The 23,062-nt window shown below is 36.3% G+C and overlaps 1 protein-coding gene across 1 annotated transcript; it reads right to left on the bottom strand.

Annotated features, from left to right (window-relative positions):
• Window positions 1–11,754: 11,754 nt before the first annotated feature.
• Window positions 11,755–21,655, bottom strand: LOC140246918 (uncharacterized). Its single transcript, XM_072326238.1, has 7 exons — window positions 21,331–21,655; window positions 19,487–19,615; window positions 14,977–15,258; window positions 14,336–14,623; window positions 13,444–13,725; window positions 12,801–13,100; window positions 11,755–11,891 (listed from the first exon to the last, which is right to left on the bottom strand). Exons 1-7 carry the CDS (start codon window positions 21,653–21,655, stop codon window positions 11,755–11,757), a joined length of 1,743 nt encoding a protein of 580 aa, XP_072182339.1.
• Window positions 21,656–23,062: the final 1,407 nt, after the last annotated feature.

The raw sequence follows: 23,062 nt of genomic DNA on the forward strand, positions 1-23,062 counted from the left end.
TTCATTTTGCTCAGAGACGTGCGGTCTTTGATTTTCGTGCAGATTCTTACATATTTACTGTCTATCCTTTTTTAATTTACCTCTAATCCAAAGATTACAAAACATAATTTCACAAATGATACTGATTGGCAAATCTACGGAATAATAATTCTAATAAATCGGCACAAACACCAGGAAAGTTTTTGTTATTACTCACATTTTCAAGATTTGTGGGCATATCTGTCGTTGAACTGTGCTGACTCGATTCCAGGATGGCTCGTCAGTGCGTAAAATAAGCACGCAAATAAAGTATCATGCAGTGCGAAAGTGTCAGATGAGGGAATATCCCGTCAGAGACTTTCAGTCAGGGACATTCGTTTTGATCAGAGACATTCACCAATTCGGGTTTTCAACCATAACTCACTTTTGTGGACAGTATGCTACTAAAGTTGCCAATCATCATAGTCGCCTGGCTCACACTGACATACTCATAACCACTTTTTATCTCAAGCATAATCCACTTTCATTAATGACACCATTAAACAACTGAACATCTCTGATGGTTATTCAGTATAATTTTCTATAATGAGCCCCCACACGATTATTTCACACAGCTCACTCACAAATTTTGATGGAATGGTAGTATGGATAAGACGCTAAATGAATATGGCCTTACATGTTTTCATAGTCATCGTGAATTTTTGGCGTCAAGGAAAAGACAATTCAGTCAGTGACGTTCTTTTTCAGACATAAGTGAATTCAACGTTTCCTGATAAGATAAATAATACACACGTTCATGGCAGAAGTACTTGATTAAATAGTTGTAGTGTGTGGGCTTACTCACAAGGAAAAACAAAGCTGTAGAATTGCATTAGAACAAAAATTAAGACGTGTGATTCTGGGATTTTTTCCCAAAATATGCATTTTTGTCAATTTTTTCAGGTTCAAGGCATTATTTTTTAAAGAAAATGCAGTAAGAACACTACAAAGTATATATTTTCTGAAAGGTACAATCCTCTCCTACCAAATGATACCTAAAACCATGAAAAACACCCCCAGGTGACAATTTGACAAGGGTTTGAATATCGAAAAGCCCGAAAATGGCCAATTGTACATCGTTCAACGTTTTCACCCATATATAATATCCCTTGGAATAAAGTAGGCCAATTACATATCGCTTTAAAGCCTGGCATCTGACGATTTGATATCTAAATTAGGTCTTTTTCCTTCATTTAGACACTATTGTGCCTATCATGTGTAAAGATAAATATCTTCATATAAATTATTGTGTATTACAAGTATGCTTTGAAGTTTTTGCATGATCTTGTTGACCGTCTTGCTTCATTTATTGGTCTTTATATCAAGGATATCTTGTGCAAATGTCAAAACACAAAGGGAAAACGTCACCTGCGTAGGTTCTCAGATAGACTTCTCACGAAATTTGTATTATTGATTATGGTAAGACCTTTATCATGAGGGCTGAAAGTTAACTTTTGCTAATTAAAGATTCAAACTTACGGTCTCCCTCACACCTCACCCCGGCGTCTTCACCATGGCTACAGCCTTCACATCCCCAGTATGGTCGACGACATTGTTGAAGAGAGGTTTCCGTTCCAGTACAGATAACATCGTCAAGCCAAATTGGTCCAGATCCCTGTCCAAAATGGGCTCCCGTATAATGAGCTGACGCCGATGGGTAGCCGAGATCTCTGCAGACGACGTGCGCGTTGTTGATATCCCAACAATCATCACAAACCGTTCCCCACTGCCCGTCACACCTTATCTCAACTCGGCCCTCTCTTTCGCATGTTCCATTAACCAGCCGCACTGGAAGATCATAGTTGGGGAATATATGCCACAGACCAGTCATATTCAGACAACCAACAACATATCATCAAACAATCAACCACAAAGAAGATGAATGAACACATGCATAATTGTGATGCATCATTCTGCCATGTATCTCTCAGCTTGAAATTCGCTTACAAAAAGTCTGTATCGGAAAACTAGATGATCAATTGATAAACTAACACAATGAAACGTATCTGTGTTTACAATTAATTTTGTGTATGATTTAAATATGAAAAATATCTTTAAACATTCGATGAAAACTTGATTTTTTCAAAACTGAAGTTCATCTAATAAAAATCAGGTGAAAAGGATAATCAATGTCTGTTTCTCTTTGCCCTGCATGTCTGCTGTGTGTTTTGGAACGTTGTCAAGATATCAAGCTGCACGTACTCACCCGCATAGCCGGGGCATGTACTCGAGCAAATGCTACAGGTGCAGTAATGTAGTGTGGCCGCTGAACCCTTGGACTTGGTCTGCCTTTGTCAGTCATTGATGCTGGATATCCATTCAACAAGGCATAGTCTTTTTGTCGACCTTGAATTGAGATTTCTTAGAGAGTGTGGATAAAGGAGAAAGTAAGCGATTTATCCTCATAGCTTATTTATTTAAAGAGAAGCAACAATAATCAATAGCATCATATAATAAAATGAACTCGGTGGAAAAATTGGACTGTCATTTCCGTCGGCCAAGAATTCAAACCTGCCTGGGAAAATCAGCTAATGGTCAGCAAAGCTGTCGTAATGCTTTTCATGGAGTTAATCAGTTTCATTACTAGTGATATTGGCTGTATTTTGGCAAATTTACAAGACTTACGTGAAACAGGAGGTCAAACATAAAACATTTCTTATGTATTGAAATAGCAGAAAATTAATCTTACAAGGCGATTTAATTGTATCATTTGTCTTACGAACTTTCTTTGCTTTTATCACCAAGCTTTGTCAGTTATATATTCAGTTTCATTTTTATATGACAAAGACATAAGATTGTATAATTCAGCAAGAGTGAGTGTAATGCGGTCATTCTATCTCGTGCAGTCCTAGGTAACGGGGACGTTATATCATGGCACACATCACTCTGCCAGCACTTTCTGTGTAAGAGGATGACAAAGTTACTCGTAAACCCCAAACGTCATACTTGAATGACTTATATTAACTGAGGTAAGATGAACAAGTATTCAGTCACCAGACACCTTCTATAGATAAAGAAGATTCTACCCTTAATGAGTATTAAAAAGCCTATTTCCGTGATTACTCGTTATTGTAGGTGAAAGTTCATTTCCGATTTCAACCTCCAGTGCATTTCTATTTTGCCGTAAATGTGAATAACATCTGTATCTCTATGCTCATTTCAACAATTGTAACATTTATTCAGGTTGCTATACATTGCATAATGGTACACACCACGCATAACATCTGTACCATTACTGACTTTATTATTTCAAGGACTTCAGACTCTGAATGGATCAGTTTTTGTAACTTCAAGAATACTAGTCTCGGCTGGTACAAGAATGTTAATTGTAACCTTTATAAGTAAAGGGCAGAAACCGAATGTCTTCAAACACCATTGACAGTCACTTCGTTCAACATTTGGTCAGTTTTTCAAGGTGAGGTATGGCGTCCTAAGATAGTCTACAGTCAAGGTAGTATGAGCATAGGGTTATTGACATGTATCTGTTTCTTTGAATATCTTCGCGGTCAGTCTAATCACACAGCATAAAGGGTCCGTTATGAAAGCCTCATAACCTGCCTTATGTCTCATTTGAAATTATTCACCACTATGCATTAAAAAAGGCAGATTTATCATGTTTATGAATATGACAGTGACAAAATAGGCTGCAGGTTTTGAAGAGCGATTCTTGAGGGCCAGGTTGCCCTGTAAGCCAATCGGGGACAGCATTTCTGAAGATACCAGTCAGACTGTTTTGTTTCGCTGTCTTGATGTCGGTGAAAGTTCATATCCGATCAACTTACGTAAAGAGTATGTATAACCTCCTTGTGGTTGTGGGCGTGAAAGGAAAGCAGATTTTTCTGATATACATTATTCATTTTTTTTGATCTGCAAAAATCAACAATACTATAAGAGTACAGCAGGACTTCAAAAATCCTCCTCGTGTAGTTTCTTGCAAAAAATGTTATTTGGTGACTTTTTATCTCATGTTCGTGTCCGCTCTATATCCTTAGAGTGTCCGCTGACAGTCTGTCAAATTTCTTCCCTTTCACTCATCTCAGCTCTGATTCATGGAAGACGAATCTTACACTCAATATTTCTTGAATTCCGTTAAATCTTCGCCTTAGTTATGTGCGTATGAGTAGATGGATTATTTGTCCTTCTTCAAATGTCATTTTAAGTGGGAAAAACGAACTATACGTTGAATAAATGTGGGGAAATTCATCGAGGGTATCTCACTAGGTGAAAGGTTACTTCCGTCTGAGCTTCCAGGTTTCAATTCTGAAGCGTTTGCTCTCTCTGATTTATGTTGTGTTATTTTCCCTAAAATTTTACTTTCTGTTTTCATCAGAATGATTGAATGTTACAGTAAGATGCTAGTAAGTGAGAGAAAGGAAAGTTCAAAGTCTCTTTTTATGTGTATTTCTCAAAAGTGTTCACCAATCACTGTTTTTTTCCAAACACACACAGACGCATACTCCCACTTTCAAAGCAGCCATTTGTGCAGTCATTGCTATTCAGTTTTTCTTTTGATCTTTATCTTAGTTGAATTGATGAACGTAGACTGACAGTGAATACTAACAGGGAGACTTAGACACGTCGTCTTCATCTCTGTGCAATGTATTTGAGTCACCATCATTTATGAACAGAAGAATTACAAATATTATGAATAAATTTATGTATATACAAGTATAATTATATAATTTCATACATACATATTCATGGATATTTGCACGTATGTATCGGTACGTAAGCTGTATGTATATGACTTTCACTCTCATGATTTGTAAAGGCACAATTCAGTGAAACTTCAGCAAATATTTATTTGTTTTTCTGCCTCGGCGCCATCCCAACACATTGATCTCGATGTAGCGGCGAGCAGAAAGTGGCATCAAAACGGCAGCACAAAAACAGTGGTTTCCAGCGTGCTCCTATATGTTTACAGACACAAATTGTACTACTAAGTTGGTTTGCATGTCTGTTCAAATGTCCCCAAAATGATCAATTGAAATGCCGTTCCCAGTAAAAACATCGTCCTCTCTAAAACCTCTATAAGATATTGGTTGTACTATATTTTGGGCGATGTCACTGCTAGTGGTGAACCCTTCAGTGATTTGGATGCCATTCAAGTACCAAGTCACACCCGAGCTCGGGGCATCATTTCCTGTACACACTGCGGTGACTTCACGGCCTGCCCGTAGAGGCGATGGTACCGCTAGGTTCAACGTTATACCAGCTGCAAAAGAAATGTAGGGAGATATGTTGACAGATCCCATGAGAATCGAACATGACAAAATGTTTATAATGTCTTTCAACCCTGCCAAATGGCTCATTTTTTTTTTCAAGGCAATCACTAAATAATGTCATTGGCATATAAGTTGAGATGAAAGCAACAATAAATGGACAAGAAACAATAAAGTTGACAAAATATGATATGTACATGTGATTGTTCACACCCAGTGAAGCATCAAGATGTATTGATGGGTTTGACTAGAAATGTCTGCTCTTGAATTTTGGCTAACCGTTATCCAATTGTCACTTTACAAGAAAACTTTCACACCCTGCTGATTCAGGCATTCTGGTTGTATACAGAAACACGTACCAAACCGACGGAAAGTATGCAGTAACGAAAAAGAAATAAATAAACCGTGTCTTCTAAAACGATGCATCTGGTCCTTACCCCCGAGGTGAATACCAATGAGAAGAAGCCCGACCTGGACTAATACTCGGATGTCAATCATGTTGAGTAGATACCTGTATAATATGAGAAGCCTGGTGGAGAGAAAGAAGACAAAATTGATCAGTCAATCAATCAATCCATCAATGACACCATAAATCATTATAAGAGAAGCGATAAAGGCCCATCGAACAAAGAAGCAGTCGTTATGCCCGATTGTGGAGTTGTTTTATGTTTTATGTCCATATCAATAATTCAAAAAAAAAAGGTCTATATAAGTTTAAACAAGTCCTCCCACCTACTCTCATGTATCTCTCTGAAAAATGGAAAGAAGTTGAAACGGGGAAAACCTGTAAGATTTGCCAAACTCCAGACATAAACTGCTCTCCCTCGTTAACTATTAACCTCGTATCGTATGTAGTTCGGTACCAAGCAATCAAATTGTCTGGTTTTTATTGAGTCACTGGAAGGTATAACGTGAATATGAAAGAGACATCTTACATGATGAAATCCCCAAGATTCATCCGCGTAAAGTGATGAGTCATCTAGAATCCTGCTTCGTAAGCTGACACCTTTTTTTTTGCGCCTGGTTCTTATGTTTTACTAGAGATGAATTTTCATGTTATTATAGTTTCATCGTACAGAGTATAGTGAAGGCTTTCAGACCTAGATTTCAAATCCTTGTCTGTATCACACTCAAGTTATATGTCGACAATACTTTCAGGCATAATTGGGCCTATAGTACACTTTAACTATAATTATTGATAAACCATTGCTGTCGGCAAATTCGACAAATGTTCTTGTATTTAAGAGAAAAAATTCTAGCTTGTCGTCTGTAGTTTAGGGAGACTGAAAAAAAACAACAACCATATAAAGCAATTTTGCAATTGCGACGTTTTTAAATACAAAACATTTCTTAAACTACTGAATGGTATTTAGGTTTTGAAACCTCGTAACAAAATTCCAAATATTTGCACTGATGTAAGTACCTTGGAATGAAAGAATTTGAAAGAAAACATGCATTTACTTTTGTATATACCATTCCTTGCATTTCACACAATTTTTAAGGGATTTGTAGAAGAAAATGTTCACATCTCTGTCATCAAGCACATTCAAGAAAACCCTCGAAATGCATTTGATCTGAAAATAAAATAAAGAGAACATGTCATTGGCTTCAATATGATTTGAATTGGATTACATTTATCGCAATGGAATCGATTATGCCGCGAATTGTTAGACGTACTCGATAGACGTGTCCAACATTCAATTGTATTACACGGTTTTTTCTAAAGTATCTACCAACAACATCCGTCTCATTAATTTACCAGTGGAAGATGAAAGAAAAAGTATGGAGAAGGATTCATAAACGAATACCTTCAAAATTTGAGTAGAATCATTGCAGGGATTTTAGTGCCTCCATTGTTAAAATGGGAAAGCTATCTCATAATGGAAAATAAAACAATGCCGGTCAGGACTAGATATTGCATTATCTAAAATCATACACTAGCTCTCACTGCCTATCAATATGACTCTTTATTGCTGTACCATCTCTTGTTTCACTGCTCTTGTTTTCACTGCTCGGCGTATTACCGGTTTTTGTTGACTTTTGTCATCCTCAAATTTTATTCTTTAGTGAGAATAATCTCACTGTACTTCCTCGACCCAATGCACATGATATCAGATACAGAACTTGGTACGATGAGATGTGTACTAATAGATACAGGGATCGTCTTTCACACACACTTAAGCAGTCACACATAATATCAGATGCGTTCATGATCATGCGTGTTCGCATACTTGTACATAGTTGTAATATATATATATATATATATATATATATATATATATATATATATATATTTATATATACATATATACTGTATATATATACACACACACACACACACACACACACACACACACACACACACATATATATATATATATATATATATATATATATATATATATATAGAGGTCTGTCTGGTGGGGATCATCTTGTTCCCGCTGTCCATTTATACCAGAATTAAAGAAAAAAAAATGCACAAACACCCCGAAATAACATGATAATATACATCACACCTTGGTACATCTTAGTGTTTCTGTGCAAAGTTATGTCAATACTGACAGAGTGGGTGCTGTTTGTTATTCCGAAGCTCCGTTAATCCGAAACACACAAATTCCCTATACCTAGAGGTTCGTAAGTCCGAAAATGAAACTGGGTTCGCTATTCGAAGGTTCGTTAATCCGAAAATGAAATAGGGTTCGCTATTCGAAGGTTCGTTAATCCGAAAATGAAATAGGGTCCGTAACGAACCTTCGGAATAACGAGCTTTGTTTTATTTTCGGAACCTACGGAATAACAAATATTATCACATTTTCTGATTAATGAACCTTCGGAATAACGAATCTTCGGAATAACGAACCTTCGGAATAACGAACCTTCTTTAATACTAAAGAACATTCGGAATAAGGAACCTTTGGAATAACGAACTGTAACCGACAGATTATACAGTGATGGATCTTTAACTCTTCATGTGCCATGGTGGAAACCCCCTTTGTGCCACAGATAAGTACAGTTTCTGAAGGATGGTTCTGAAGGATGTTTATTTCTCATTTTCACTGATGCTCTAAGTAGTACGGATTCGATACTATTAATAAACTTGGTCCTATTTGGTGACGTCAGCAATCATTGCTGAGAGGAAGTTGATGAAGGAAGGTGAAGCCGCCGTCCCACTCAGAGAAGTGTGAAAGCGTCAATCCGCAGCATAGCAAAAGTTCACCGCTAGACGGCATTCGTGAATCTAACTAAAAGACTTACAAATGATGCAAACTGGCCCGCCAACTTTTTTTGTGTGTAGGCCTATTTCCCCTTGTTTTATCTCCTTTCTTTCTTTCTTTCTTTCTTTCATTCTTTCATTCTTTCTTTTTGTACTAAACCGTAATATAGGCATAAGCCTTAGAGAAGAAAAACGGCAGCATTGCAGGCAGCCGATTCTTAGATATCTTATTTTATCATACCGAAATGAATTTAAGAAGCTGAGAATCATTGTAACGTATACAGCACTTATTGCAATAAGGTGTGTTATGACTAATATGACTTAGAGTAAGATTATGCCATCTGATTTCTTATACACAGTGCACGTATATGTGCATGTACATTCTCTGCATAATTCTGAGTCGTTATTACTTCTCTGATACTTTCCTAGGTTGCAATACTGGTCACGGGAAGGAATTGAACGCAAATGTGAAAACGTAAAAAAAAGATATAGATAGTAACACAAACACATACTCGCACACACACACATACACAGAAACATGTCCTCCTCTTATGTCTAAAAGAAAATGAGTGATTAGAATTGATATCTTCTTGTATGTTTTCTTTGATAAACAGAGCGTATTTAACTATCATTACCGAACACAGCTTTCTTACCATTACCCAAACACATTCTCACTCTTTGCATTTCCAAAAGGTCAAAGACAAGCATTGTTGACTACCTAAAACACCTTAGTAAAAACAAAACAAATATATATACAAATATATATATATATATATATATATATATATATATATATATATATATATACATATATATATATATATATATATATATATATATATATATATATATATATATATGAAGAGTTTGTTTGCAAAAACCGATAAGTCCATTTTGAAGATTTTGAAGCACGGTCTCTATCATAAAGTACAAAATAATACCTTTTAAATGATATATTGGTCACTACATAATAACGTACATTTTTGAAGTTATGGTCAAAAGAAACAAAAACAATCTTTTTATTCTCTTTATTTTTCTTGTCCTTTAATCGCAAATATCTCCATTTGGCAAATATGGACTTATCGGTTTTTGCGATCAAACCCTTCATATATATATATATATATATATATATATATATATATATTTCACAGTGACAGATTATTGGTTATTGGAAAGAAAATGACTTTCCATTGCAAATCAAGTTGACATCTACAAAATTCAATTCAATTCATTTATTTTCATACTCGCTTCTCATCTATGAGTACTACATTAAAATAAGCTATCTTCCGTGTGTGTATGTGTGTGTGTGTGTGTGTGTGTGTGTGTGTTTGTCTGTGTTTAATTATTACGAAACAGTGGGAGAGAGTGAGTGTATGTACCTGCGGAGAAGAGAGAAAATGAGTTCTTTCAATGGGTATGTGTTGTTTTTCTGTGTACTCTCTATCAATATTATCTTAGGCGGAAACAAGTCCTCCGTTGACTTTGGAAGATCAAACTTAGGACGTGCAGAGGCTTATTTATCTACCCATATATACATTTGACATTATGCATGGCAAAATCTAATGGAACAAATGTTTCGAAAATACTTATAAATGTAACATACTTTACAGATCATGTAGATATCACCTACAAAGGGAAGGCAAACAAATGTGGGTGATGAAAGTTTCCAACTGTTTCATGTTATAAATGGGAAAATCAAATTAACTTTAGGAAATAGTCTTGCATTTCAAAATCGCAGATAGTTGTCATATTTTGAAACCTCATTGGCGATTTCTGATAAAGCCGTACCAATTACGTTCTGTGCTTGAATACTCTTTTCAATCGCGACTTGGGAATAATTAACAATGGCTTATCATTGAAAAATCAAATACAGGAATTCAAATCATTTAAATGAGTATTTCAATAGTCTGTCAACACATACACACACACACACACTCTCTCTCTCTCTCTCTCTCTCTCTCTCTCTCTCTCTCTCTATATATATATATATATATATATATATATGTATATATATATGTGTGTGTGTGTGTGTGTGTGTGTATGTGTGAAATGACGCTCTGTGTGTTGTGAAAATCCTACCTTGGAAAGGTAAAGGATGCACCATGGACGAACTTAAACCAGTTTAGAAAGGAACAGTTCACAATTTGTCATTCGTTGGGATTTATGACGTAATTCATATTGCTGAGTGGTATCGAAGCTGACATCACAGTCAAATGTTGCCTTTATGAAGGGAGTCTCTTGCATTATATTTCTTTTTTTACTTATTTCTTCTGGGTACGCAATGTTCAATAAAGTTGTCATGCTATTGTTAAAACACACACACACACACACACACACACACACACACAACCGAACCAATACGAGACATTTTTGACTATATGGAACACGCTTATGAAACCAGACGAGAGATAAAAAAGACATCATTGTCAATCTTCAGCAAACTTTTCCTTACTGAGTAACATACTTGGTAATCACATTCCGTGATGTATAAACTATATAGATCCACTTTCAATGATTTAGTTCATCGGGTCTAATACTAAGCAAGAATAGAGTCATACATTAAAGTGAAATATAATCTTACTGTCTTGTAAACTGATTAACAATGCAGTGAAGGTGCAACTCCTAATATATAGGTTTTAAGCACATATCATGTGACTTTAAGATCAGTGTAATAATTTCAGTATAATCAAAAGATAATACCCGGAGAAGTAGGAAACAATAATTGACAATGTTTTAAAGAAAATAAATGAGATATTTCTTGCTTTCTCCTATTTATTTATGCAATGTTACTGTCATTGGATATAACTAATTTCAAAATGAGGCTTAGAAATGATACTCTATGCCAACAAAGTGCTAAATTAGTAAAGTGATAAAGATGAGAGAAGATTAATGTGTCATATTTATTATAAAAAATTGTAACGATTTCCAACTTAAACTTTCAAACTCAGACACATCGTATCAAATCTATCAATACTCGTTAATCACATGCAGTTTACAGTTGCCATACGGCAATACAAACTTCTCTTGGTTATATTATAGAAATTTTTTTTTCTTTGACTAAGCAGAATAAAAGACAACTACTAAATGTAATGTTTTATAAAAGAGCTTGAAGAAAGACTAGAAAATGAAATGAAAACTTTCATTCTACGTTTCTTTAATGATGAACAACAACAACAACAAAAACAGGGTCATCATGGCAAAGTTTTGAAACGTGGATTGAAGACAAAAGTTAAGTTTTTATCATCGGACTCAGTTAAATCAGCAAAGGAGAGTTGAAGGTATGTAACAGGCGTTTAATTTTCAAAAGACATTAACTTCTCTCCTCCTCATGATCACTGTCGCACAGGTCAACAACGACAGAAAGAACACGGCGACGAGCAGGGCGTACGTGGTCGACGGCTGCTGAAGAACTCCTCGACGAAGACCAGCAATTGGACCTGTAAGACAGGTGAAAAAAAAAAATCATTTTGAGAAATCAAAAAACTTATCGATACGACGTACGAGGTGAAGATTCAGATTCAAAGCTGTAAAATAAAACTTTTTACTTGGTCGAGCACACTGGTCGTATCACCTTTAGGAGATAAATACACGTGTTTCGAACGTGTTCGATTGTTTGTTATGAGGGAAAGCTAAATATACATTCAATGTATTTGTTGTGTAGTGTCTAAACTGTTTATGAAATTGCGACTATGCCGGAAGAAAAATTTTCTTCAGTCGTTGCGAGTTAAAATTTTAGTTTAGAAACGGTTAACAAAAGCAGATCAACTCTGAAATGATGCCCCTATCAATAATGCCTCTGACATGAATAGTTTTTTTTTTTTTTATTTCTTCAAATTTGAAGAACACGAAAAGACTACATAAACAGTGTGCTTGTTGAATTTCTTCGAAATTTACGTCATATTCTCAATAAATCCCGAGATGCATTCTTAGAAAGGTCAATATTTATTAGCCAAAACTGAAAATGTTACTAGGTTGTACTATAGATTGAATCGTAGATCGATTTAGAATAAATAAACTGAATATTAAAGGCCTGATTATTATTACAAAGGACAAAAAAGAAATAAAATAAAAAAGGCCCTCCAGTATTGCAGTGACCGTAACGACTATAACTCATATACATGTCTTGCAAAATGAAGTCACATTGGCGAAATGAAATTAGAGTCTCACAATAAAGGTTGTTTTCTTTCGTTTGCTTGTTTGTTGGTTTGTTTGTTTTGATTAATCGTCTCTTTGCTTATGGTTATTATTATTATTATTATTATTATTATTATTATTATCATTATTATTATTATTATTATTATTATTATTATTATTATTATTATTATCAGTGTACCTCGCTGACTTACCTTTTTCTGAGTCAGATGTTGAACAATATTTAAGACTGGTGAAAGTCCAACCAATCCCGTTTGTCGCGGAACACGTGACGTTGATGCAACTGTTGTGTGGGCGTGGTCTGAAGAGAGCCGAGGCGCAGCTGGACGAGGAGAGCGTGGTGTTGTCGACTCCGATGGTGTAAGTGTGGAGGTGTGGGAACGGCTGGTCTTGAAGACTGACGTGACACGTGATAACGAGAATGACCTGGCTTCCTTCGCCATTGATCTCCTGAGTCTTGATGGAGAGGATGTTACTCGCTGGAGGCGCGTGACCTATGAGAGAAGATACAATGTATTTGTCTTCATCCAAGGCAGAACAAACCTCCTCTCGAGAAGTTCAATCAAAAACTAATAGTACATGATATCATAACCATAAAACAATCTTACGTAAAAGAATGTAAACACATCAAACAGGTCCTTTATTTTGCCTCTAGTTGTTTTATCTCCACCCATAACAAGCTCAGTACAAAAACTCGCCAAAGCAAGCATAATAAAGAAGGCCCAAAAGCCGAAATATGAATAAAAGCATTTCAACACATTTAAACATGAACTGTGAGTGAAATAAGGAAAAGCCTTTTAATTTCCTTTATATAATCTGAACCTATAAGAAATCTACCTGTTCTCACTGGGCAGTAATTCTGCGTTGAAAACGTCTCTCCGAATTGATTGATACCGGCACACGATATATCTATACACCTGTTGGGTTGATCTTCCAATATGATCATTGAAGATGCGTTGGATCTTGAGAGAATAGCTCCATCAACGGAGATTTCGATTACTGCGATCGGTGGAAACGGTTGGTCGGTGGGATCCACGTGACAAGAGATATTGAGATTCGTTCCCCACTCATCCTCGTCTTCTTCTACCTTGATAGAGATGATGTTAGGCGCAGGTGGGTCTGATGACCGGAAAGAGATATGGAATGTGGTAGGAAAAAAACAACAACAACAAACAACAAACAAACAAAATGGTAACAAAGGATGGCTAGTACATAATGTACATAATTTTGTACAATATACACATACATATTATTCTAGATCGAGCTTTATAGACACAATGTTTGTGAAATGTGTATTAAAAAAATGCTATCAGTAAAGATGGCGATTGGATGGGATGTAATATATTCCAAAACGTTAGGAGACACAAATTGTCTCCTTAATTACGTAATTATGACCATGTTATTCTTTGGCAGATATCGTTGTAAAAGGAATCCGTCTTCAATTATAAACATTGTTTGGTGTGTGTGTGTGTGTATTTTGATTAAGATTGATACAAGGAGAAAAGTCCATATTACTGGACAGAAATGAAACTCTGTAAATCACAGGTAATCCTAGCTTTCCCCACCAATCCAGGAAGTCCCAAATCATTCCAGACCATTCTAAATGATTCTCTTAATTTACTAGAACATGTCCTGATTTAGGCAGACGGAGTCACCCTTTTTGCTTTATCCCGCGGAGACAATGGCATGAATGGAAGAGAAAGAGATTTCTTGATTTCCTATCGCTCACCCCTCGGACAGTGCCTCGCCAACACGGAAGTAATTCCGACGCCATTAGTTGCGGAACACGTGACATTGATACACCTGTTTGGGCGTGGTCTCAGGATGGCTGAGGTCCAGCTTGCGTTGGACAGGATGGTCCCATCAACTCCAATTGAATACGAATGGAGGTACGGGTACGGCTGGTCGGTCAGGTTCGCTCTGCACAAGATTAGCAGATTCATCTGACGGTCTTTGTCTAGGAACTCCGAAGTCTTGATCGACAAGATATCAGATGCGGGGGGCTTGCCACTGGTTTCTAATGGAAATAAAAGACGTGTCTGTGACAGTGATAGAAGAATAATGTTCCATTTCCCACTCGTATTTGAAATACAATGTAGACAATGCTGGTATTATTAGAAATCACTGTAAGAGTGTCAACATTCACCATAACAGTAAAACAGTGACACTGAGTAAAATTCCAAAACTACGTTTAGTGGGGATTACCCGGGATCAAATTAGAAGTGTTTTCAAGCTATTAAAGCATGTGCATGTGGCAAACCTACAAAGTTATTACATCATCCCAGGTGGGTCTGGTAAACAAAAATTAATAATAATAATAACAATAAAAATTATATGATTGTAGGATTCAATACTAAAATATTCTCTTACCACAGCTTTTTGTACAGTAAGTCTGTGCAGTGGTCGTGTTACCAATCTCGTTGATACCGGTGCAGGAGATTTCTACGCATCCACTGGGGAGAGGGTCAAGGGTCACGGTGGGGGAGCTTGAAGATGACTGAATGACGTCATCGATTGCAATCTCGTATGTCCTGATTGATGGAAATGGCTGGTCACATGGGTTGACGTGACATGCGATCTTAAGGTCATTTGTTTCCTCTTCATTCTCGACGTGACTGATCTGAATCACGGTGATATTGTCCGCGGGGGCGTCTGTCACATGACAAGTGGTATACGTAGACAGCTAGTTAGTACTTCACTGCTGTGTAAACTGTATCTCAGCGTGTATTATCTTCATCATCACGTATCCATGTGACTTTGTATCACAAGCGTCACACAACCTCGCATATAGGTAAATGAACATATAAGTACCTCAAGTTTTGCAATAGAATTGTGGAGATCAGTTCATATAAATAAGCAGATTCTAGGGTACTATAAATCCTGCGTTCGCGCACAATCACACAACGAAGAGTGAGTAAAAGATGTCTAAATAAACCTTTACCTTTAGCTTAAATTAACATTTTCACATGGTTTACACTTTGTGGATTTTCTAAAGCTAACATTGTCTACCCTAAGTTTATGAACAAAAATAAGTCATCTTTAAAGGCGAATTGTGTTTGTTTTTTATGCAATGTGACATTTGATTACGACACTGTACGATGCATGCATTCATAGTTATATACATCGCCTGCCAAAATTATTTCAAAGTCTAAGACATTAAGTTCTGAAAACATTAAACTAAGTAATCTTTCTTTAAAGGATGAAAACATAATATCTGGAAGGAAATCACAAGCTAAAGTTATTTTCTATCTGCCTGAAGTCTAAGGTGTTGGGAATTTGAAACTTAAAACTCTTATTTTTTACTTTCGGAATTATCTAGGTAAAGTGCTTGGAAATGATATATTGCTCTAAAATCTCTAAAATGCATCTTTTCAGCCACTCTAAATCATTAGCCGATTGCCTCACGAGAATGTTTTTCTTCATATGCTTGTGGAATGAAATAAACCATACATTGTTAGAAAGTTTATAGTCTGGGTGCTTGAAATTGTACAGACAGAAAGTCAATAGTTCCCAACTTTATCTTTCGCATTGACAAATTATGCACTGTGGAATGTCAATTATGATATTTTAGTAGTAATTATTGATATTGATACCCTTAACTTTGCACTTCTTTATGGATAATATCGCTAGTATTGGTGTTAAACATAGTTTGTGTGTTGTTTGAAGGTTTGCATGGTGAAGTATATGAGGGAGAAAGATTTGCGTTGACACCATGTGTATGTAGTCCTTAACCGGATCGTTGTTTGGCAGAAGAGCCTTGAAAGAGGAGAATTGAAGAGGAAAGTGACATATGGGGGTTGTAAGTAGGGCAGAAAGTGAATAGTGGGGGAATCTTCACTCCTCTCTCCTATATCCATGATTTTCCAACATTCAACTCCTCCCTCTTCCTCTTCCCTTCTGTTTCATCTTTCTCCTTCTAACGATGTCCGAACATCTTCTTTGATTCTCACTCTATTCTTCCTTACCACTCTCTTTGTTCCTTTCTCTACTGTCTACACTAGTGCAACTTCAACTTCTAATCCATTACTCTCCCCCACTCTTCACTGTTTGCCCTCCTAACAACCCCCATATGTCATTTCCTCTTTAATTCTCCTCTTTCTAGGCTCTTCTGCCAAACAACGATCCGGTTAAGGACTACATACACATGGTGTCACCGCAAATCTTTCTCCCACATACTAGTAGTTTGTGTTCATATCTGCAAATTTTCAATGCTCTGATGCTTACCTTTGGATTCTTTATTCTTTCAAACATTTAAGTCCAATTGTCCAGGCACTAATGCCTGATTATCATTAATGTATGAACAAAATCACCAGAGGATATCAAAGTGTTACTTATCAATAGGTCAGTCAATGAGCAGCCGCTGAACAGAAGAAAAAAAACAAAACAAAAACAACAACAACTTCTTTTGTTATTTTTTCTCAAGAATGAATAAAATTGATAGCAAGTCCCTCTTAATTCGTTATCGTGTATGTATGTATTTATGTCTGAGTATACCTGTTTGCGTGTTTAGTGAAAAATATTGTATATGGTGTAAGACCTCTTGGCGAAACTTGTTCAAAATAATGAATTACAAGCACAAAGGTCTCTTGAAGGAAAGGACAAAGTGAAACAGTATAATAACATTATTCTGAACTATATTATAGTTCAGAATAATGGTAATCAATTAATGGCGGTCAAGTTGAACAAATACTTCGTAAGGAAACTTTTGAATACGTCAACAGAATTAGTATTTTAAAGGAATGTACAGTTTCGGTTTAGATGGGGCTTTAGGTTTCCAACGATTTTTGATGATGATTTTTGGAGATAATGAGAAACCTGTCATGAGATATCGAAGAGCACGCAATTTTAAGAGGAATTCAAAATTTAATTGATAAAAATGTTTGAAATGGCTGAGATATCCAAAACAAAGGAAACCTAATAATCGGTGGACCCACCTTTGTTTTCTTTGTTTTTTTCTTTTTCTTTTTACTTTTTGGCGATTATATTTCTCCAATTCACAAATTGTCATTCCTTTAATTACATATACCAAGTAAGAAATAATCTCACATCCGCATCTGGGAATCTACACCCTACAAGCAATGCTTCTATGTAGATTCCTCATATTTCACATGTTTTATTGTCTTATAAGCTGTACTTGACAATTCATCCAGGCTTTTATATTGTGATGTTTATGTTTTATGTATTTCTTGAAATGTGGAATATGGAACAATAAAAAACAAACAAACAAACAAACCTTTTATTAAGATCTCTTTGGTTTACTTTGTTTGTGGATATCTCAGCCACTTCAAACATGTTTATCAATTGATAAAAAAAAAAATAAACTTTGAATTCCCCTAAGAATTGTATGCTCTTTAACATTTCGTAAGGTGTTTTCTAAGTATCTCGCCAAAAAAATATAAAGGCTTAACTTTCACCTCAACCAATACTAGACTTTCCCTTTAAATCAATAAGAGTGACCGAGTTCAATAGAGATGATCCAATGTGAGCAGTCGGTGTGCCTCCTAGGGATAACGCGGAAGCCAGAGTTCTTAAAACGCATGATTCTAGAGGAAATGTATTGCTTGACCAGACCGATGGAGTACTGCCATTTCAACGGTGAACTAAACGGAAACGAATCTTGAAAACAACACGTTTTCAACAAGCAACTTGCAGAGTTATTACAATTCTCGGTGTGATGTGTCTGTGCTTAGGAGAAGAGATGCATTCTTTAATTCATATGTGACCCTGCATCACAAAACAAGCAAAAAGTCGCCAGTATAGGGTCTATCTGTCTATTCAAGCGCGTAATCTTTACCAAACCGTGCTAGCTGTGCGATAAATGGGACAAACAACAGGATGTAAACCACTGGGTCAACAACAATGAAGGGATTATCAGATTAAGTTGAAATTGAGCATATTCTATTAACACATTCTGACCATCATTAATGTCAACTTTCAATGCAGTAGCTTTACCCCTTCAAAAGTTATCAGACTTGAAAGTAAAGAGTGTGCAAAGGGTTATCAAGTAGTGAAAAGGAGTCTCGAAGCCATACCTGATCTCTCTACCCTACAAAAAATTAAGAAGAATGTAGAAGAAGGGTATTTCCTTCAGAAAATATGGAAAACTCAATATTGACTTAATTGACCAGGTTCACCTTTTTTGAGTCCTCACGTAAAATCAAGAGGTGCGACTTCTTGTTCGTTTTGTGATGCACGGTCACATATAGCTTTGATAACATTATGAGGGAAAAAAATCCATATCAGAATAAGCTAGTTCGGAGTTTGCGCATGAGCAGAAACAAGGTCATTCGGACCAACAGGCATGTTGGTTTGTAAATTTACTGGGATAAGCATCTGTCATGTAATGATTATTCATGTAATCCTTATAAACGCCGCTTGCCAGCACATCCACCTGACAGCAAAAGTGGTATTTGGCATTATCAATAGAAAGAGATTGTCATACATCCAATGCAAAATAATGAAATGGATGCTTCCTCAAGTGTGAATTGACAGATCATTCTGCTCATCTGGTCTACGCAAGTTTATTCTTTGTTTGAACGGGATTGATGAATCCCATAAATTGTTGCGTGAAGCTTATGCATTATGTCGCTCTGAAAACGAGTGAAGTGCCCCTAACCAACTGAGAAAAAAGAAAGGTCATTCGTACCAATGTGCCCATGAGCTAACTCCGAACTGGCTTTATTCCAGGCGTGATCAAGCACTACAGTTAAGATAATGTATTTTTGGAGAAGACCTAAACTGGGTAACTGATAGTGAAATGATTTTGTGTGTTTTACAGAATTTTACAGCTTGATATTTTGTGATTTACCACCAGCACATACTTATTCCATTGTAACGTAATCTATATCCTCCTAATAAAGCCAATGGTTTGTATACTTACACTGGACTTCTAACGTTCTGGACTGTTCACTACTCTGTAGGTTGCACTGTAGGACGCCCCCATGGTCCGCTTCCGTGGGAATTAATATCAAGTCGCTACGAACGTTGTACGCATCTACACTGCCGGTTCCTTAGCATGGAAAAAGAACATTAAAGGTTCGTTTTGTCGGCCACTCACTCAAAAATTGACGTGACGGCAAAATTGCGGAGAGAAAATTCACAGTTATAGCAATCTAATTTGCGGTTCCTTAAAACGGAGAAAGAGACAGAGTTACCAGGATAACATTAAAGGTTCGATACACCAATAATTCACTTCAAATGTTACTTGTGTCCATTAAGACAGCATTGTCAAATGCTGCCAGGATACTAAATTGTAAATCAAAATTTGAATACTTTTGAAAACAGATGATTGCCATCATTTATTTATTATTAATCACTATTCATATCCCACGCGCATATTTTATTTATACGAAATTAAATGGCACAAGGAGTCGATTTTTTTTTTTTTTTCATTTAGAAACACCTTCGATGAAGCCTTTCCATTGACGAAGGAATAGCTTGGAACATTTGAAAACCACTGCATTGATGCAATTCAGTTAGTTTGCCTATTATGATTGCATTCTCTTAAACTATGTTTTCTCCTTGATAAAAAAAAAAAAAAAATGTGTTGCAATGATTTTGTATGCATATGCAAATATTATATTGTACTTCATACTTGAAATGAAAGGAAATGAAAAAAAAAAAAAAAAAAGAGAAGACTAAATTATCGACGAAAATGAATTTGGAATGACCAGGTTAAAGAATGAACATTTTGAATCAAATCAACTCATATGATTTTTTTTTTTTTTTTAGCCCTGGAAGAAGTAATGACTACTTCCAAAATCAACCAGAGAACTGGACGGTTCTAAGTCCCCTATAAGAAGGACTAGGCAAATAGGAATAATGACTTTGACTCAGAGCACAACCACTGCTACTCAGGGACTCGAACCAGAAACATCGCATTTGGTATCACGCGGTCTTACCCACTCAACCACAATACATCTTTGAATACACTCAAAAGCTCGGGGCAAAGACTGTCATGGTCCTACCCCTGGAAAATTCTGAAAGAGCCTTAGATAGAAGAAGAAAAAAAGCAGCTTCTATAGAACTGGTGACCGTCGGCGAAGAAATACATTTTCCTATACCTTATTAGAGTATTGACCCACATATAACTGTTTTTTTTTTAATTTCTTTAGTGATTTCATCCAGCTTGTGCCATTTTTTTTTTCAGATATCACTTTTATGGCTCGATCATAATAATAAGTCTAGGCCAATTACCCCCTGGGCAATTACCCCGGTCCCTTCCCCTGGCCCTAATCCTAATCCTGATCCTGAACCTAATCCTAACCCTAACCCAAACTCCTAACCCTAAACCTAACCCTCACCCCAATTTTTACTCTAACCTTACCACTAACTAGTATTTAGCCTGGGGGTAATTGCCCTCTGGGGGTAATTGCCCGGATAATAATATTACAATTATGTTTTGAGGTCATTGCATGTTGACCTTTTTACTATGTATGGTTCTGCTGACATAAATGGGGTACATTAATCTTACATGTTACATGTTGTATCTACATGTCAATAAGGAAATAGAAATAGGGGTTATGAAGCATCCCTTCAATTTCCCTGGCTGCAGAAAAAAGAAAGAATACACGATAATGAAGAACAAAGGGAAACAACCAATTTGATATGTAGGAGTTAAAATACACTCGCCAGGAAATAAACATAATAGAATAATAAATGCATGATAACGTTATCTTGACCGACTACAGCTTAAACTTTCGTGATTTAATGATTCCAACTTACTGTCTCCCTCACACCTCACTCCGGCGTCTTCATGGTGACCACAATTGGTATCACATCCCCAGTATGAACGAGTGCATTGAAGCAGGGAGTTTTCAGTTCCAGCTGCACAAGTAACTCCAGTAAGCCAGATTTGTCCAGATCCCTCCCCAAAGTGGGCCTCAGTATAATGAGCTGAGGCTGATGGGTAGCCGAGCTCTCTGCAGACGACGTGCGCGTCTTTGATATCCCAACAATCGTCACAAACCGTGCCCCACTGACCGTCACACGATATCTCAACTCGGCCCTCCCTTTCGTTTGATCCACCTACTAGCCTCACTATTAACATTAAAGATGAAAGAATAATTACATGAAAATAACAAATAAAAAAGCAACACACGGTATGCACAATTTAATGTAGGCCTCATGTGTTATGTTACGAATTTATGAGCTTCAATTTCACTTCACAAAGTCTGCATTGGAAAATTGAATTATCAATAAATGAAGAGTTTGTTCGCAAAAACCGATAAGTCCATATTTGCCAAATGGAGATATTTTCGATCAAAGGTCAAGAAAAATAAAGAGAATAATGAAAAAAAACTTAAAAAATGTTCAAAAAATGTAAAAAAATATTATATGTAGTGACCAATATATCATTTAAAAGGTATCATTTTATACTTTATGACAGAGACCGTACTTTAAAATCTTCAAAAATGGACTTATCGGTTTTTGCGAACAAACTCTTCAACAATACATTACAGGAAATATGTATGTGTAGGTGTGTGTGTCTGTATGTATGTTTGTGTTGAGAGAGAGAGAGAGAGAGAGAGTTGATGTATAGAAATGTCCTTGAATATATAGGATGAAAAATCACCGATGAATTCCTCCGGTAATTTTTCGTCAAAGAATAGCCGAGCAAATAATTCGAAACTGATGAGAGCTTTGAAAGGATGGAAAGACTAGACAGCTGGATAACCCATATTCATCTGCACTGTAAGTATAGAGTTGCTGGTCTTGCACGAAGACCAGTTAAATAGTATGGGGGAATTGAAGGAGGAAAATTCGTTGCCTTTTATGAATAAAACAATGAACATTATCTTACTAACGGTCTAATGGTATTGATGGTTGAAGTAAAAGGCTTCTATAATGAGATGGTTACATTATTTGCTAAATAAACCGTAAAATCTAAATTCATAACAGTTGGCAATTGATTGTTTAAATAAAGTAAATGCTAGGCAATTACGAATAGGTTTGTTCGAGGTTTCGGTAGAGAAGAATAATAAGTAGAAGGTAAAGTTTATAGAAAAAGAAAATGTTTTCTTGCAAGCAGCAAGGTGCTAAGTCATGTTAGTTTTTTAACATCAAAATTTGAATATGAACCCTCTGTTAAGAATTCAGATTTTCCCATTGTATGAGAGTTAATACATTGTTGAGGAAACAGAAATGCTAAAATCTCTTCAAATATTAACGTCGATACACATACGTCATTGCATGTTTTACTTCGTCCTAAACGCTTGATGTGTGTTTTGGAACATTATCAAGATATCAAGCTGCATGTACTCACCCGCATAACCGTTGCACGTATTTGTGCCACCGCTACAGATTAGAGTTACCCCTGAACTCTCGAGCTTAGTCGGACTCTGTCAGTCAGTGTTGCTGCTCGTCCATTCCACAAGGCATCATCTTCTTTATGAAGTTTAAATGGCGATTTCTTAAAGAGTGTGGATGAAAAGAAGAGTCGGAAGTAATCCTTACC

Source organism: Diadema setosum, chromosome 3 (genome assembly GCF_964275005.1).
Source record: "Diadema setosum chromosome 3, eeDiaSeto1, whole genome shotgun sequence".
NCBI lineage: Eukaryota > Metazoa > Echinodermata > Echinoidea > Diadematoida > Diadematidae > Diadema > Diadema setosum.

Coding starts and splice junctions, on each gene's coding strand:
- LOC140246918 (XM_072326238.1), bottom strand. CDS start 21,655: ATGTTAATAGTGAGGCTAGTAGGTGGATCAAACGAAAGGGAGGGCCGA. Junction 13,101..13,443: donor TTACTGCCCAGTGAGAACAG/GTAGATTTCTTA, acceptor CTTCTCTCATAG/GTCACGCGCCTCCAGCGAGT. Junction 11,892..12,800: donor AACATCTGACTCAGAAAAAG/GTAAGTCAGCGA, acceptor CCTGTCTTACAG/GTCCAATTGCTGGTCTTCGT.